Source organism: Bison bison, unplaced genomic scaffold (assembly GCF_000754665.1).
Source record: "Bison bison bison isolate TAMUID 2011002044 unplaced genomic scaffold, Bison_UMD1.0 scf7180017864466, whole genome shotgun sequence".
In the NCBI taxonomy this organism is placed as follows: domain Eukaryota; kingdom Metazoa; phylum Chordata; class Mammalia; order Artiodactyla; family Bovidae; genus Bison; species Bison bison.
This window is the reverse complement of record NW_011495027.1, coordinates 6,825,190-6,841,868: the sequence shown is the minus strand read 5'-3', so window position 1 is coordinate 6,841,868 and position 16,679 is coordinate 6,825,190. Positions and strand designations below refer to the sequence as shown.

The 16,679-nt window shown below is 38.6% G+C and overlaps 1 protein-coding gene and 1 long non-coding RNA gene across 6 annotated transcripts in view; one reads left to right on the top strand and one right to left on the bottom strand.

The window, feature by feature from the left end:
- LOC105003298 (interferon-induced guanylate-binding protein 1-like) overlaps positions 1 to 9,311 on the top strand; it is a 13,995-nt gene extending 4,684 nt beyond the window's left edge. The window contains exons 3-12 of one of the 2 annotated variants that reach the window (XM_010860354.1): positions 1,358 to 1,485; positions 2,386 to 2,495; positions 2,770 to 2,966; positions 3,590 to 3,832; positions 4,687 to 4,967; positions 5,613 to 5,825; positions 6,384 to 6,486; positions 6,729 to 6,922; positions 8,022 to 8,163; positions 9,160 to 9,311. In XM_010860354.1, the coding sequence (XP_010858656.1) occupies positions 1,358 to 1,485; positions 2,386 to 2,495; positions 2,770 to 2,966; positions 3,590 to 3,832; positions 4,687 to 4,967; positions 5,613 to 5,825; positions 6,384 to 6,486; positions 6,729 to 6,922; positions 8,022 to 8,138 (1,586 nt within the window). In that variant the 3' untranslated portion in view covers positions 8,139 to 8,163; positions 9,160 to 9,311. Of the gene's footprint in view, positions 1 to 1,357; positions 1,486 to 2,385; positions 2,496 to 2,769; positions 2,967 to 3,589; positions 3,833 to 4,686; positions 4,968 to 5,612; positions 5,826 to 6,383; positions 6,487 to 6,728; positions 6,923 to 8,021 lie in introns of both variants that reach the window. The other variant, XM_010860353.1, reaches the window with a different exon arrangement.
- The window catches only part of LOC105003299, a 31,284-nt gene that overhangs the window by 5,024 nt on the left and 9,581 nt on the right, over positions 1 to 16,679 (bottom strand). For 2 of the 4 annotated variants that reach the window (XR_827094.1, XR_827096.1), the window contains exons 2-3: positions 13,179 to 13,314; positions 2,814 to 2,956 (exon numbers count right to left, since the gene is read on the bottom strand). This is a non-coding gene — a long non-coding RNA (uncharacterized LOC105003299). Of the gene's footprint in view, positions 1 to 1,493; positions 2,278 to 2,813; positions 2,957 to 12,537; positions 12,649 to 13,178; positions 13,315 to 16,679 lie in introns of those variants that run through there. The other 2 variants (XR_827095.1, XR_827093.1) reach the window with 2 other exon arrangements.

The window sequence follows — 16,679 nt, the reverse complement described above, 5'->3', positions numbered from 1 at the left end:
CCCACCAGAAACACACAATGGTTCTAATTTCTCCATGTTCTCATCAACACTTGTTATTTTCTGGATTTTTCATAGTGGCCATCCCAAAGGGCATAAATTAGTATTTCATTGTGGGTTTTTTTAAATAAAAATTATTTAATATTGTCAAATTCATTCAGTGTTAAATTTTCCAACTTTCTTATAAATATTAGTCAACTTTCAGGATTCACTAAGATCTACACTAGTGCTTTTTTTAAAAGTACAATTGATTTACAATATTGTGTTAATGTCAGGTGTATAGCAAAGTGACTCAATTATATCTATACATGTTTCCGATTACTTTCCAATATTGGTTGTTACAAGACACTGTGGTTTTGCTTGGTACATCTCTAATGACTAGGAATGTTGAGCATGTTTTCATATGTTTATTGATCACTTGAATAATTTCTTTGGAGAAACGTATATTCAAGTCCTCTGCTCATTCTTTTATTTGGGATGATCTTTGGCTTGCTTATTTGTGTTGCATTGTAGGACTTCTTTATATATTCTGGATATCAATCCCTTATCAGATTCATAACTAGCAAATATTTTCTCCCATTCTGAGTTATGTACCTAAATCTGTAAAAAGTGTCCTTTGATACACAAAAGTTTTAATTTTGATCAAGTCCAACTTCTGTATTTTCATTTTGCTATTTATGTTTTGGGTATCATATCCAAGAAATCATTGCCAAATCCAAAATCGTGAAGTTCTTATGTGTGTTTTAGCTCTAACATGTAGGTCTTTAAGGGCTTCCCTGGTGGCTCAGAGGTTAAAGCGTCTGCCTGCAATGTGGGAGACCTGGGTTCAATCCCTGGGTTGGGAAGATCCCCTGGAGAAGGAAATGGCAACCCACTCCAGTACTCTTGCCTGGAAAACCCCATGGATGGAGAAGCCTGGTGGGCTACAGTTCATGGGGTCGCAAAGAGTCGGACACTACTGAGCGACTTCACTTTCACTTTCATTTTCTTGTAGGTCTTTGGTTAATTTTGGTTAATTTTTGTGGAAGGGATGATCTCTGTCTTTCACCATTCAATATAATGTTGGCTGTATCTTTTTTTAATACAGTCATTATTATTATTATTTACTATGTTGAGATCATTTCCTTTTATTTCTAGCTTGTTGATTGCTTTTATCATGAAAAGTATTTAATCTTTTCATGTATTCAACATTCTAATTGCCCTATTTCTCTGATTGTAAGTAAGATTAATACTTGTTGTGGTTTCAGTTCTCCTAAACTTGATTTAAGAGATGTTTTAGGGCTTGTTAACTGTCATCTCAACTTCCAGAACCACCTAATATTAAAACTCTACCCTCTCTTTTCCCCATGCCCCCTTGCAGGCTTCTCTCTGGGCTCCACAGTGCAGTCTCACACGAAGGGCATCTGGATGTGGTGTGTGCCTCATCCCAAGAAGCCAAACCGTACTCTAGTTCTGCTTGATACTGAGGGCCTGGGGGATGTGGAGAAGGTAAGGAATGAGGTTCCAATTTGGACTAAGCCCTCATGTCTGTGTATTTTCTACACTATTTAATTTTCCTTTAAATAAGACCTTTACTTGTCCATGTTTTTTCGTTTCTGTTTACATGTCATGAAACCAAGTTTAGCAACCAGGGGTCAGGAAAATATTCATAAGGCAGAATCCTAGAAGAAGAGCATGGTGGTCTGTAGACAGTGTTCTAATTAATAAAAGGCTATAACCTGAGCCATATAACCCAGATGCATAATGGTAGAACAAATAAATTCAATGTAATGAATAAAAAATTCAATGTAGTGAAAAAACAAATTCAACCTAATATTATCCTGCAAAGAACTTTAGTTAAGGATTTAGCTTCTGAAGTGCCATACTCATGGATTTAAAGTCTATCAGTACCTCAATGACCTTAGCAAGTTATTCTGATCTATAAAACAGATGTAATAGATCTACACTTGCCTCTGATATTGTTTGGAATATTTAGAAGGTAAGAAGTGGAAGGTGTTAGGTGAACAACAATTGTTTAATGAGATAAATACAATTATTATTGCCCCCATATTAAGACAATTGTCTGTAAAAATAAAGAGAAAAAATTAAATTTGAATTATATTTAAGTCCTTAGAATGTCCACCTGCAATGACTATTTGTTTTGCAACTACCTGCCAATGATCATAAGAGTCCAGTGAGAATCAGGGTAAACCAAAAACACTAATTACAAAACTATTCAAATTTCAAGTCCTATTAACAGTCATTTTTGTTGGATTTAGTTTCTTCTTGCAGGTCATTTGTCTAAAAAAAAAAAAAGTCTAGTTACATGAGCATCCTTTTACTACTGCTGATCAGGAAAGTGCCATAAGAATGAAACACAATCCTGGTAAAATATGTTCTGGTTTTCAGGGTGACAACCAGAATGACTCCTGGATCTTTGCCCTAGCAATACTCTTGAGCAGCACTTTTGTGTACAATAGTATGGGAACTATCAACCAGCAGGCCATGGACCAACTGCAGTATCCTTTTGGGATCCAACCTACATCAAAATCAGAGGGGAGACCAATATTTAAAAAACAGCTGACTAACTGTGAATCCTGGTGAAACAAACATGAGAAATATAAAAAAGAATTCAATGGCAAGGGGAAAATCCTATAACCTACTGAAGAATTGATACTTGGGATACTTGGGTTAAGAACAAAGGAGAAATAAAGGTTTAGTATGTGGAACTAATATAGGATTGGGGAGGGGTTACTGTTCATTCATGCCAGTTTTCCTTATTTGGCTACTCAGCTATGTGACGGAGCTGACAGATAGAATCAGGGCAAAATCCTCACCTGATGTGGATGGGGTTGAGGATTCAGCTGACTTTGTGAGCTTCTTTCCAGACTTCGTATGGACACTGAGGGATTTCTCCCTAGACTTGGAAGCAGATGGACAGTCCATCACAGCAGACGAGTACCTGGAGAATTCACTCAAGCTGAAGAAAGGTAAAGGGGACTTAGAATTGGTAAACAGATGAAAAAACACTAAAAACTATTGTTCCTTAGTTTTCTGTGAACAGTTGTCTTCTACTTGTAGTTTCTATTTCTTCTCAAGGGGTGATTACTAAGAAGTAATGATTGTTACTAAGAAGTTACTAAGAAGTAATGCTGAACTAATAGATTTGGCTTTAGATTATTTTTCTCCCTGTTCTAAGAATAAATTTCTTTTTCTTTCACCTTTCCCTGTGGTGTGATTAGATTGATATCTCCATGCTTAGGGCTTGTGGTGCTGTAATTAGCCAAAGAGTAGGAGTAGAATGGTCATTTATTTGAAGAAAAGAAATACAAGCACAAACCATGCACAGTTCAGGGCTGGTAAAGGATAGCTACAGGCAAATATTGTCCAATCTAGCCTGCCAGTTGGTTTTGTAAATAAGATTTTATTGGAATAATGTCATACCCATTCATTTATAGTTTCTCTATGACTGCTTTTAGGCTACAATAGAAGATTTGAGTACTCAGAAAAGAGACCATCTGGCTTGCAAAGTCTAAAATATCTATTGTTTGACCCTTTACAGGAAGTGTTTGCAAGACCCTACAGTAGGTAAATTCCTTTTTTCTTCCTCCAGGTACCAGCCCGAAAGATAAAACTTTTAATCTGCCTCGACTCTGTATCCGAAAGTTCTTCCCAAAGAAGAAATGCTTCATCTTTGATCGGCCCACTCATAGGAAGAAATTGGGCCAGCTTGAGGAACTGTGTGACGATGAACTGGACTCCGAATTTGTGCAACAAGCTGTGGTCTTCTGTTCCTACATCTTTAGCAATTCCAAAACTAAAACTCTCTCAGGAGGCATCAAGGTGGATGGACCTCGTGAGTCCTCTTCCCAGTCTTCACTCTCACTGTTAAGACTAGAGGATGGTGTGATAACATCCATGTAGCTTCAACTTTGAAAAATGCACATCTACTGATATTATCGTGATAAATTCTAGATGGCACCAACACTTCTGATAGGTTTTATTAGTCAGACTTCATAATTGAGAAAAGATACATAAGGCAAAAAATAAAAGCTCTGAGAGCGGACAATTGTCCTAGTAAACTGGACCTGCCCTGTCCAACATGGTTTTCACCAGACAAGGGTGCCTATCTAAATTTAAATGTAGCTAATAAAAAAATATAGAAATTTAACATTCTGATCACACAGCCATGTCTCAAGGGCTCACACTACCTGAGGCTAGTGGCTCCCACCCTGGACAGCACACACAGAATACTTCAATCATCACAGAAGATTCTCCTGGACAATGTTCTGCTAGAATAAACAAAATGGAGGACTCATTTTGATTTGCTCCACAAATATTAATCAAATGTTTCCCATGGACTTACCAGGGCTGATGATACAGACATAAATGAGAGAAATATGGTTTCTGGCCTAACAATGCCTGCTGCTAAAGTGAATGCACTGAATGAATGCAGGACTTCACTATCTAGAACAGAGGTTCTCAACCTCTGATATATTTATGCCACTTGAGGATCTTGCCAAAGAGGAGGGTCTAAGTCAGTCAAACTGGGACAGAGGCTGGGAGTCTGCATTTTTAGCAGGTTTTCAGATGCTGCTGAGGCATTGATGCTGTAAGACAAATGGTTGGTAATAGACATTAGAATTCCACAGAAGAGAAAGTTTCCTCACTCTGCATAAAATAAACATCATCATTTGTTCTCAATTGTAGGTCTAGGGACCCTGGTGCAGACCTATGTCAATGCCATCAACAGTGGAGATCTGCCCTGCATGGAGAATGCAGTCCTGGCCTTGGCTGAGATTGAGAACTCAGCCGCAGTTCAAAAGGCCATTGTCCACTATGACCAGCAGATGGGCCAGAAGCTGCAGCTGCCCACAGAAACCCTCCAGGAGTTGCTGGACCTGCACAGGGCCACTGAGAAAGAGACCATTGAAGTCTTCATGAGGAGTTCCTTCAAAGATATAGACCAATTATTTCAAAAAAAATTAGCGGTAATTTTTTTCTCAAGTTTATACAGCTTAGGTTCTTAGAAAGTAAAATAATAGAGGAAAATGAGATGGGTGCTTACTTTGAGAAAAGTAATACTCACTAGATATTTAAGTGGTGAAAACCAATCTATGTTACATAAGAAGAACCAGTTTTATTATGATATATCTTATTATGCACTGAAACTTTTTTCTTTCATGAATAAACAAATATTCTTCCCTATAGTTTCATTACATGCATATATAAGTAGCAGAGCTTCTAATCAAATTATATGCTCATTGTTATCAGACTCACTGGATATTTTGGCAATAAAGAAAATGTTTTAGTTATCACAAGCAGACTTACATTGAGCCACATTAATTTCATATGCAGTCACTGATCCAACGTGAAAAGCCAGAGTTTATCTCCAAAGGTGTACCATATAGCTAGTAATCACTGCTCTGAAGGTTACCCCATGGTGAAAGGGCTTTAGTAGAAAGTCAGACTCTGGAGGAAGGATATGGTCCTGTTGAGTGCCTATAAATCTGTCTAGGGGTCAGAGACCTTTTTTACTTTTATTTTTTTGAGAAGCTTTTCCAGAAATTTCAACATCAAGCTAATATCTTTTCACTCCTCTGTTTATTAACACTTCCCATTGTTTTGCATCAAAGGCCCAGCTAGACAAAAAGCGAGATGACTTTTGTGATCAGAATCGTAAAGCATCATCAGATCGTTGCTCTGCTTTACTGAAGGATATTTTCAGTCCTCTAGAAGAAGATGTGAAACAGGGGATTTATTCGAAATCAGGGGGCTATCGCCTCTTCATTGAGAAGATGCAAGAGCTGAAGAAGAAGTATCTTCAGGAGCCCAGGAAGGGCATACAGGTAAGCAAGGTTGATACACTCTCATTCAATAAACACTGCAAGGAGCCTGTTACACCAGGTATAACCTATGTGCTCATCCAAGAGTCTGCACTCAATTAACAACTGAGTTATAAACTGGATTACCAGATGTATCCAAAATTTCAAATAACATCATCATTTATCTCTCTGACTGTGGCTCCCCTCAACCCCACACTTCCCTCCCTCCCATTCTCCGTCTACCCCCTTTATTCAGATCCACTTTCTCCCTGATGCCTTCATTCTCCAACAGGCTCATGCCATATGGGACCACAGCACCAACAGCTCCAAAATCAGAGCTCTCAGTCAAAAGAACAGAGGATTACTATTTACATATATATCAGCCTCTTATAAAGGATTCTGCTTGGGAGGGCACCTTGCTTGGCCAGTCTGGAGCACGTGCTCAGCCCAGTGAAAGGGAATCTGATCACCAGGCACACCAGGGCCAAGAGGAGCAGTTCCTAGAGGGAAAGGTGGTGGGCAAACAGGAATAAGTGCTTACAGCCATTTCCTACTACTAACCCCATTTTTTCCGGGTCCCAGGCTGAGGAGATTCTTCAGGAATACTTGAAGTCCAAGGAGTCTGTGACTGATGCAATTCTACAAACAGACCAGACACTTTCAGAGAAGGAAAAGCTGATTGAAGGTGAGGAGCTAGTCAAGAGACTAGAGAGCCCTGAAAGCTCTTAAAAGTTCTAACTAAGTCCGCTGGGTGAACCTAGGAGCCTCAAACTGTAGCAACAGGATAAAAGATGCCTCTTACTTGCTAAAGTCATTTCTGAGTAGGGCATATGAAATCAGTAGCAACAGTGATAGGTAACTTTAGATGGAAGTAAGAAGCAACTTGGTCTCCACATACATTTTTCTTTTTCCTCTTCCTCCTGACAGTGGAACGCATGAGAGCTGAATCTGCACAGGCTGCAGCAAAAATGCTGGAGGAAATGCAAATAAAGAACCAGCAGATGATGGAACAGAAAGAAAAGAGCTATCAGGAACATGTGAAACAGCTGACTGAGAAGATGGAGAGGGATAGGGCCCAGTTACTGGAAGAGCAAGAGAGAACTCTTGCTCTCAAACTGCAGGTATTTAACTGCAACACCGTGTGGTTCCTGTTATTCTGTTTTCCCTCCACACTCCCTGATCACAAACGTGGCCCAGCAGTGAACTTGAAGCCCAGAAGAAAGACCTTGCTTGCTCACTTGTACTTTTCAATCTTTTTTTGCCTGCCTGAACTGGCCCCTATAATATCTCGTTGTTAAAAGATTTTATTGCAGCTATGTCATACCCAGTCCTTTTTCACTATATCTGTCAATCAGTAATAGCTATTATCTGCCAGGCATTATTTTTTAAAAATGGTCTTATCCGTATCTCTTACTTAGTACTATACGAAGCAAGAACTGTTATGTCTCTATTACTTTGGAAATTAAACAGAGGTTCAGATAAGACTAAATAATTTTATTATGTCACAACGCTTGGAAAGATACCTGAACTGTCTTCACTACTTAGAGGAATCTATAATTTCTTTTCCTGTCACACCTGGGATGAATTTTAGCTCTAAGGGAACCTTCATAAGTAGAAGGATTCCTTAACTTTTACACCACTGTATCCATCTGTTACTCCTACTTTTTTTCTGTTCCCTGCTTCTAGTATGTGTTAAGTTGGGAATTATGTGGAGAAATTCACTATGGTCAAGTCTGGTACCCTGATACTCCCTCACTTATATTTTGCTCCCACCGCCACCAAATTGTGGAAGCTTAGATCAAATTTCCTGATCTAAGATTCAGACTGCATCAGATTTTTAAAATTCTTCTTTTATTTCTATATTATATGTGTATGTGTGTGTATTTAAAAATCAAAATGCATAGATTTGAAGTCAAACATTTCATTAAGATTGCCCACAAAGCTTGTATACAATTAATGGGAGAAAAAATTAGAAGGATAATTGAGATTCATCACCATATCAGGAGATATGAGTCAAAATATTTCTTAACTCAAGAAGACTCAGGAAAAGTAATCACAGAGCTAGAAGGCTCAAGAGAAAGAATAATGAAAATTAATGATGGAGAAAATTTCAAGAAGACATTAAATTTTTTTTTAATCTATGAAATGTGGAAACTAGACAGAAGTTAAAGATTTTCTTAATGATACATGTTATTCAGTCTCCATTTGTATTTTTTTTAGGAACAGTCCCGACTACTAAAGGAAGGATTCCAAGAGGAGCAGAGACGACTTCAAAATGAAATACAGAATCTCCAGAAGATGATGAAGGAGCCAAGGCACCCATGTGTCCTATGCTAAAGAATTAAAGAATAGAGCTTTCCTGGTAACTCTTATCAAAGGCATTACTCAAGAAGTTTAAAACTAAGAAAAGTGTCACCATATTTGATAATATTTAGGTTTTGCATTTTTATTACACTAAAATTTGCAAAGACATGCCACTCTATAATTGAAATCACATGCATCTTCCTCACAATATTGTCAACTGTGTAACAAGATGCATTTTACCTCTGTGCCAGCACAGGAGACATCATAAACTAATACCATCAGGAGCTTCTTCTTCCAGATGACCACTAGTTAGACAAGTGGATATTGAGCAAAGTCTTAGGTCAAAGTCTTGGGACATAGTTGGTCATGACTTTGACCAAATACACAAGAGGTTCCAATATCAGGGACAACCATTCTAGCTTCTTAGAGAAGATAGTATATGGTGTCCCCTTGTTTCCAAACTGCACAGTCTTTCAGCAGTGATGTGATTCCTGGGCCTGGGAGTGGGCAATGCTTAGTGGTGAATTTCAAGCTAAAGTAAATACCTTACATAGTGATCTAGAGTCTCTACAAAGTTTTCACAGGAAGACAGAAGAAGCCTTTAGTATGATTATAACTTGGATCATAAATAAATGGGCTAGAGAAGGAAACTTTTCCTTCTTGCTCAATTCACTCAGATTAGAATTTAATGGGACTCTTTAGAATTTTAGGTGACGCTAAACATAGTAACAGGATGACAACTATACATTGTGTGTGTTTGTAGCAATTTATAACTTGCAAAGATGAACTTAAAATGATGACAATGTGTTAGAAAACTGAGCTAAATTAATTAGATTGTTTATAACCTTAAACTTTAGGCTATCTTTTCCCAATTCTTAAGAGTTATACTTGAAATCCTGCTTATTTTTCCCCAAGACAATATGGGTTGTTTTTTACTTCTTTTGATCAGTAAAATACTGCTCTTGGTATTACTTAGGACTTTATCACAGTTGTCTTTTTTTTTTTCTTCTAACATAAATTTATTTATTTTAACTGGAGGCTAATTACTTTACAGTATTGTATTGGTTTTGCCATACATCAACATGAATCCACCACGGGTGTACACGTGTTCCCCATCCTGCACCGACCTCCTAAGTATGTGGTTGAAGTTTCTTAAAGCGATGAAGAATTATTTTCAATCTGGAAATAAATTATACTTCACTGAACTTTACATTCCTGATTTTTTAAATTATTTCACCAAGAAAATAATGTTTTACTTTATATAGCCATATATTGGCTAACTTTATTGTAAAAGATGGGATAGTAACTATTCATGACTTTGTGAGCCATATGGTTTCTGACTCAGCTGCTCAACTCTGCCATAAAGCAGCCATCGACCATACATAAATGGATGGCATGGCTATGTTTCAAGAAAATACTGTTTTCAAAAACAGCTGGTACCCATAAGCCATAGTTTGCAGACCCTTGCTTTATGTAATAGAAATACTAGTCAAAATTCTATGAACCTGCCTTATGTTTCTTGCATTTGTAAGGAACATATGAATTAGATCATATATGTGAGCATTGTGAAAAGATTATGCAGTGTTTCAAAATATTACATGATAAGAGAAAAGCAGGGACGCAGCTAATGCCACTGAATCTACATAATAAACCTGCTTGTTTTGGGACTTTTACTCTACTGAATCCCCTTTGTTCCCATCAGGATTGAGAATGCCTCCTTCCATAATTGGGCAAGTTCTGATAAGCAGTACTTCCTTACTCAAATTGCAACTTTATAGGAAACCACATGAGACTCAAAGCATATTAGAAGCAGTATTTATGTAGATAATTCTTTGTACTTTCCAAGCTGAGCTGCAACAATGGAGTAAGTCAAATACATTTTTATTAGTTGAAGAGACTTCATGATAGAAAAGAATAACTGTTCCTTCAAGATCAAATAGTGGTTTCTTTACTAATCATTTAAAAATCAGAAAACTAAAGCTAAACTAAATTAGGTAACTTCTTCTCTAGAATGGTAGCAAGAGTTTCTTTAACAGATTCCAAATCATCTAACCTCTGGTTTAACACTTTTTCTATAATATCTCCAGGAACAAAATCCAGCTGTCTTCCCAAGGAGGCATGTTACTTTCACCAGTGGTCCTTAATCTAGCTAGGCATTAAAATAAATGTATTAAACATAAGGATTCTCAGGCCCCTACCCTTCCCCTGACTTTGTGATATAGTAGATCTGATATGGGTCATTGAGAAGTATAATGACAAAGCCACAATTCAAGGTGATACACTTTCAATCTGCCAAAGATACCATATGTTAGAGCCCATATTTGCTGACCCTTATGGGGTTTCTGTGTCAAAATTCTTTTTAGCCTAGAGAAGTATATTTTCTCTAAGTGACACATTATTACTTTTCCTTCTATGAGTTTATATAGGAAATATAAGTTCCACTGATCTAGAGGAAGGGAACACACCATAAAGGGATCCTGGCAAAATATTAACAGCAGAAATCCCTGCCCTACTTTGTCCAGAGTCAATAATCTATTAGGCCAATGAAAATGTATTTACTAAAACACACAAATATAAAGATTTAAGAAATATTTTGAATATTTGATACATAAAGAGATAGATTAAAAAAACATTACCACAATAAATGCATAATTTCAACAACTTAGTTCAGTTCAGTTCAGTTCATTTTGGTCACTGTCATGTCCGACTCTGCAACCCCATGGACCGCAGCATACCTGGCTTACCTGTCCATCACCAACTCCCAGAGCCTACTCAAACTCATGTCCATCGTGTTGGTGATGCCATCCAACCATCTCATCCTCTGTTGTCCCCTTCTCCTCCCGCCTTCAATCTTTCCAAGCATCAGGGTCTTTTCCAGTGAGTCAGTTCTTTGCATCAGGTGGCCAACGTATTGGAGTTTCAGCTTCAACATCAGTCCTTCCAATGAATATTCAGGACTGATTTCTTTAGGATTGACAGGTTGATCTCCTTGCAGCCTAAGGGACTCTCAAGAGTCTTCTCCAACACCACAGTTCAAAAGCATCAATTCTTCGGTGCTCAGCTTTCTTTAGAGTCCAACTCTCACATCCATACATGACCACTGGAAAAACCATAGCCTTGACTAGATGGACCTTTGTTGGTAAAGTAATGTCTCTGCTTTTTAATATGCTGTCTACATTGGTCATAGCTTCTCTTCCAAGGAGGAACAACTTAGTGAAACAGACAAATTTCTCAAAAAGCGCCAACTACCAAAACCCACCTAAATTGAAGTAGTTGACCTGAATAATCCTATAGCTTCTAAAGAAGTTTATTTTTATAGTAAAAATTTAAAAACTCTGATGTGATATCAGTAACATAGTGAAATAGGAGAACCTAACCCTTGCTGGGAACATTTTAAAAATGCTATTAGGGCCAAAATACCTTTCTGAGACCTCCAATCAAGAATAATATGCTCCAGAATCAAGTTAAGAATTTGCAACAGCTCAGATGAGCGTAGGAAACTCCCAGGTTGTGCTAATGGTAAAGAATCCACCTGCCAATGCAGGAGTGATAAGGGTTTGATCCTTGGGTTGGGAAGATCCCCTGGGGAAGGGCATGGCAACCCACTCCAGTTGATTGGCTGGGTGGATTTTTCTAGGTTCTGAGCTGTTCTGGCTTAGTGGGGAGGCTGATGTTATTAAAGGAAAAATGCTCCTCTTACCTATTTCAGAGAGACTTCTCAGTTTGTGCTCATCTGCATGCTAAGGCAGTTCAATCGTGTCTGACTCTGCAATCCCATGGACAGAGGAAACTGGTGGTCTACGGTCCATGGGGTTGCAAAGAGTTGGACACAACTGAAGCGACTTAGCACGCAGATGAGCACCAACAATAACCTAGAGAAAAGAAGCAGGAGGTTATGGTGGGCTGCACAGCTCTGTGGAATTAGGAGGTGTACAACCCTGCAGTTTCTCCCCCAGGAAAGAGGGAGAGGACAGAAGTGGGTGGTGTCTAACACAACAGTCCATCAGAGCTCTGCTCCAGGGAAAAGGGAAGCCAGCTTACAGGCACTGGCTGGAAAACAATGCTCTGTGAAATAGGAGTGTATATAAAGTTGAAACCGATAGCTTTCAGTGAACTGTGTCGGATTCATGATCTCTGAAAAAGAGGTTCAATTCAGTTCAGTTCAGATCAATCGCTCAGTCGAGTCCAACTGTTTACAACCCCATGGACTGCAGCACACCAGGCTTCCCTGTTCATCACCAACTCCTGAGGCTTGCTCAAACTCATGTCCACTGAGTAGGTGATGCCATCCAAACATCTCATCCTCTCTCGTCCCCTTCCCTCCTGCCTTCAATCTTTCCCAGCATCAGGGTCTTTTCCAATGAGTCAGCTCTTCACATCAGGTGGCCAAAGTATTGGAGTTTCAGCTTCAACATCAGTCCTTCCAAGGAATATTCAACTGATTTCCTTTAGGATGGACTGGTTGGATCTCCTTGCTGTCCAAGGGACTCTTAAGAGTCTTATGGTGTCTCAAGCTTACGGTGTGTGGTGTCGGATTCATGATCTCAGAAGAAGAGATGGGAAGGAGTTTATGAGAGGTGTTGGAAATGTCAACTGTCTTGATTGTAGTGATGGTATCATCAGTATTTGCATATGCACAAACTCATCAAGATTTACACATTAAATGTATGCAGCTCTCTATAGGCCCATTATACCTCAATAAACTTTTGAACTTTATACCTCAATAAACATTTGAAAACTTCTGGGAAACAATTCTATAGGTCCAGATGGTCCCTTAAGAATAGTGAATTTTATCAAGAATTTAAAGAAAAAAATAACACCAATTTAAAATGGAAGAGGAAAGATTTCCCAATTTATTTTACAAAAAGCATTATTCTGGTACCATGATCAGACAAAAACAGCTCAAAAAAAAAAACAACTACTGACCATTAACCTCATTAAAATATATGTAAAAATCCTCAACAAAATATTAACAAGTCAAATCCAGCAATATATAAACATAAGGAAATTCAATCAAGTGGGGTTTATAATGTGAATGCAAGAGTGGTTCAAAAATAAATTAATGTAACTCACCATATAACAGTATGAAGAAAGAAAACCACTTAATTATATAAATAGATGCAGAAAAACCTTGACAAAACACCTTTCATGATAAAACTCCCAGCAACCTTGGAGTAAAAATCAACTTCTTCAAGCTGATCGGCAGCATCTACAAAAAACATATTGCTAACATCAGTTTAATGATGAAAAAACTAAGTACTTGGCCCCTACTAAAGGATAAAGCAAGGGTGTCAGTGTCTGTCTCACCACTCTGGTTCAATGTTACACTGAAAGTCTTAGCATAATATGGCAAGAAAAGGCATTTAGATCAGAAGAATAAAATCAAATGTCCTTATTCTCACCAAGATCATCCATATAGAGAGTCTCAGGAAACTGACCTTTTAGAACTAATAAGTGAGTTTAACAAGGTTGTAACATACAAGATCAACACACAAAAATCTATCTTCAACTGTATTTCTATATACAAGCTATGAACACAGGAGACCAAAACTGAAAAATTAATGCCATTTATAATAGTTACCAAAAAATGAAATACTTAAGGTATAAATCTAACAAAACCTGTACATGTTCTCTAAGTTGAAAACCAATTAAATACCAAGAGATTACAGGATAGATTCCATCTCCCTAGGAGTTTTTACAATAACCCTTCCACTCACTGCAAAGTAGAAGGTTTAAGACCCTTTTCTAGAGTCAGCCCTGACAAAAGCATGTGCCTAACACTGACTAAGTTCCAAGGAGAACTAAAAATATGTCCATTGTTGTGTTGGGATTTTATCCAAATTAAAAGAGGAAAAAATTTGGGTTAGAACTCAAAATGCCAAATCATTTGCCTGCCGTATACAAACACACATATCTCACTCTTCCCATCCCACTGGGAGATCCTTGACAGAGAGCCAGTCACAGAACACAAGATAGGCAAACTCGCCCAGTTTTTATTATGGAGATTTTTTCCAACCTAACTCCAAAACAATCCCTCTAGAAAGTTAGATTTATGGCCTAACTTTATTTTCTTGGGCTCCAAAATCACTGCACATGGTGACTGCAGCTATGAAATTAAAAGATGCTTGCTCCTTGGAAGAAAAGCTATGACAAACCTAGACAACATATTAAAAAGCAGAGACATCACATTGCCAAGAAAGGTCTGTACAGTCAAAGCTATGGTTTTTCCAGTAGTCATGTATGGATGTGAGAGGTGGACTCTAAAGCCAAGCAACGAAGAACTGATGCTTTTGAAATGTGATGCTGGAGAAGACTCTTGAGAGTCCCTTGGACTTCAAGGACGTCAAACCAGTCAATCCTAAAGGAAATCAATCTCGACTATTCATTGGAAGAACTGATGCTGAGGCTGAAACTCCAATACTTTGTCCACTTGATGTGAAGAACTAACTCACTGGAAAAGATCTTGATACTGGGAAAGATTGAAGGCAGGAGGAGAAGGGGATTACAGAGTACAAGATGGTTCAATGGCATCACCTACTCAATGGACATGAGTTTGAGCAAGTTCCAGGAGATGGTGAGGGACAGGGAAGACTAGCATGCTGCAGTCCATATGGTCACAAAGAGTCAGAAACAATTGAGTGACTGAGCAACTAGAAGAAAAGTTAGATGAGACTATGTGGAAAACAGGAATTGCTCAGACTAAAGGGATTCATCCATTCAAAATATTTGTTAAGGACCTACCAGGTACACTGCCAAGGACTGCAAAACACAGTTGAAGTTTCTCTCTTAAGGAGCTAACAGTCTAATGGTGAACACAGGTATTAAACAAATAAATACGGGAAATTAAATACCCAGGAAATTGAGGGGAGGGCATTTCTATGATTTGGAATGAGTTGATCTAACCACCTACACCAAGATATCTCAGATGATGCCATACTATGTCTTAACTAGGTTTCCCCTTATCAATCAACTAGTAGGAAAAAATTAAAATTGGGAGGGAGAAATAGAAAGAGAAACAAACTTTGGAAACAAAGGGTCTATCACAGGGCCCCAAAACATAACACAGTGTGTCATGCACTCAGCTTCTCTTATCTTTTTGAGGCAATTGGTGAAAGAAATGAAAAAGGCAACGAGCCCCATCTAGTGGCCAGTATTTTAAATTTTCTTCTTCATATTTTATCACTCCTGAAACCTCTTAATTTTGTACATATTTATTGCCTAACTCCCTCAGTAAAATATAAGCTCCAGGTGGGCAGAAACTTTCTCTATTTTGTTTATTATGGAATCATCAGGATCTAGAAGGCTGTCAAATACATAGTAAACCCTCCCATACAATAAGAATTTTTAAACACATGAACGAATATTTTATACACAGCATTTATCATCCCAACTGCATTTCTGATGTTTTTCCCTGAAAGTTTACCATTTGATTATTTAGCATCATATGGAATGTTTCCAGGCTTTGATAGCCATTTGTATCCTTGTACCATTTAGGAGTGAATCTTCTCCTTCTTTCTCTCCACAAAGGATTTCTTCATTATCCCTTCTTTAGAGACCTAGAGAACTAGGTGTCAGTTTATGTCTGCCATCGCTCTGGGGAACTACCTGGCATAAAGCATGAAGTACTGACTTTGGACCAGCAGCATTGCCAAAAGGACACTGCACACCAGGATAAATTGAGGGGAAAAGGACAGGAGCTGAGAACCTGCCGAGAGCCCTTAAGAGAGGGGCCTCTGAAGGCTGAAAAGCTCCAGTGTGATCCAGGAATTCCAGAGGCAAAGTCAGACTGAGAAAGGAAGAAAAACACCATGCTGAGAAAAGCAATTTCTACCAGGGTCTAACACAGTGATACTTGTGTAGCAGCATTTTCTAATACCGTTAGCCAGAAGCCACACACCTAACCCATGTCTTGAAGGGCATAATGTCTCTACCAGCACAATTTTTATTGTTATACCTTACACATGGTCCCCATGTTTTGAATGAATTTTTAAAAAAATATTTATTTCTGCCTGTGCTGGGTCTTAATTGCTGTGCACAGGCTTTCTCTAGCTGTGGTGTGCAGTCTTCTTGTTGCAGTGGCTTCTGTTGTTGCAGAGCACAGGCTCCAGGAGCACGGGCTTCAGTAGTTTTGGCATTTAGGCTCAGCAGTTGCGTCACACAGGCTTAGATGCCCTGTGGCATGTGCAATCTTCCCCAACCAGGGATCAAACCTGTGTCCTCTGCATTGGCAGGCAGATTCTTAACCACTGGACCACCAAGGAAACCCTGAATGAATTTTTATTACTCAAATGATTTGTAAAGTCACAATTCATTTTTGCTTTTTAAAAATTGTCCACAAATGTGAAGACTTTCTCATCCTCAGTAACCATGTTAATAATTGAATTGCTATTCAGTTCAGTTCAGTTCAGTTGCTCAGTTGTGTGTGACTCTTTGCGACCCCATGAACCGCAGCACGCCAGGCCTCCCTGTCCATCACCAACTCCCGGAGTTTACTCAAACTCATGTCCATCGAGTCGGTGATGCCATCCAGCCATCTCATCCTCTCGTCCGTCCCCTTCTCCCTCCTCGCCCCCC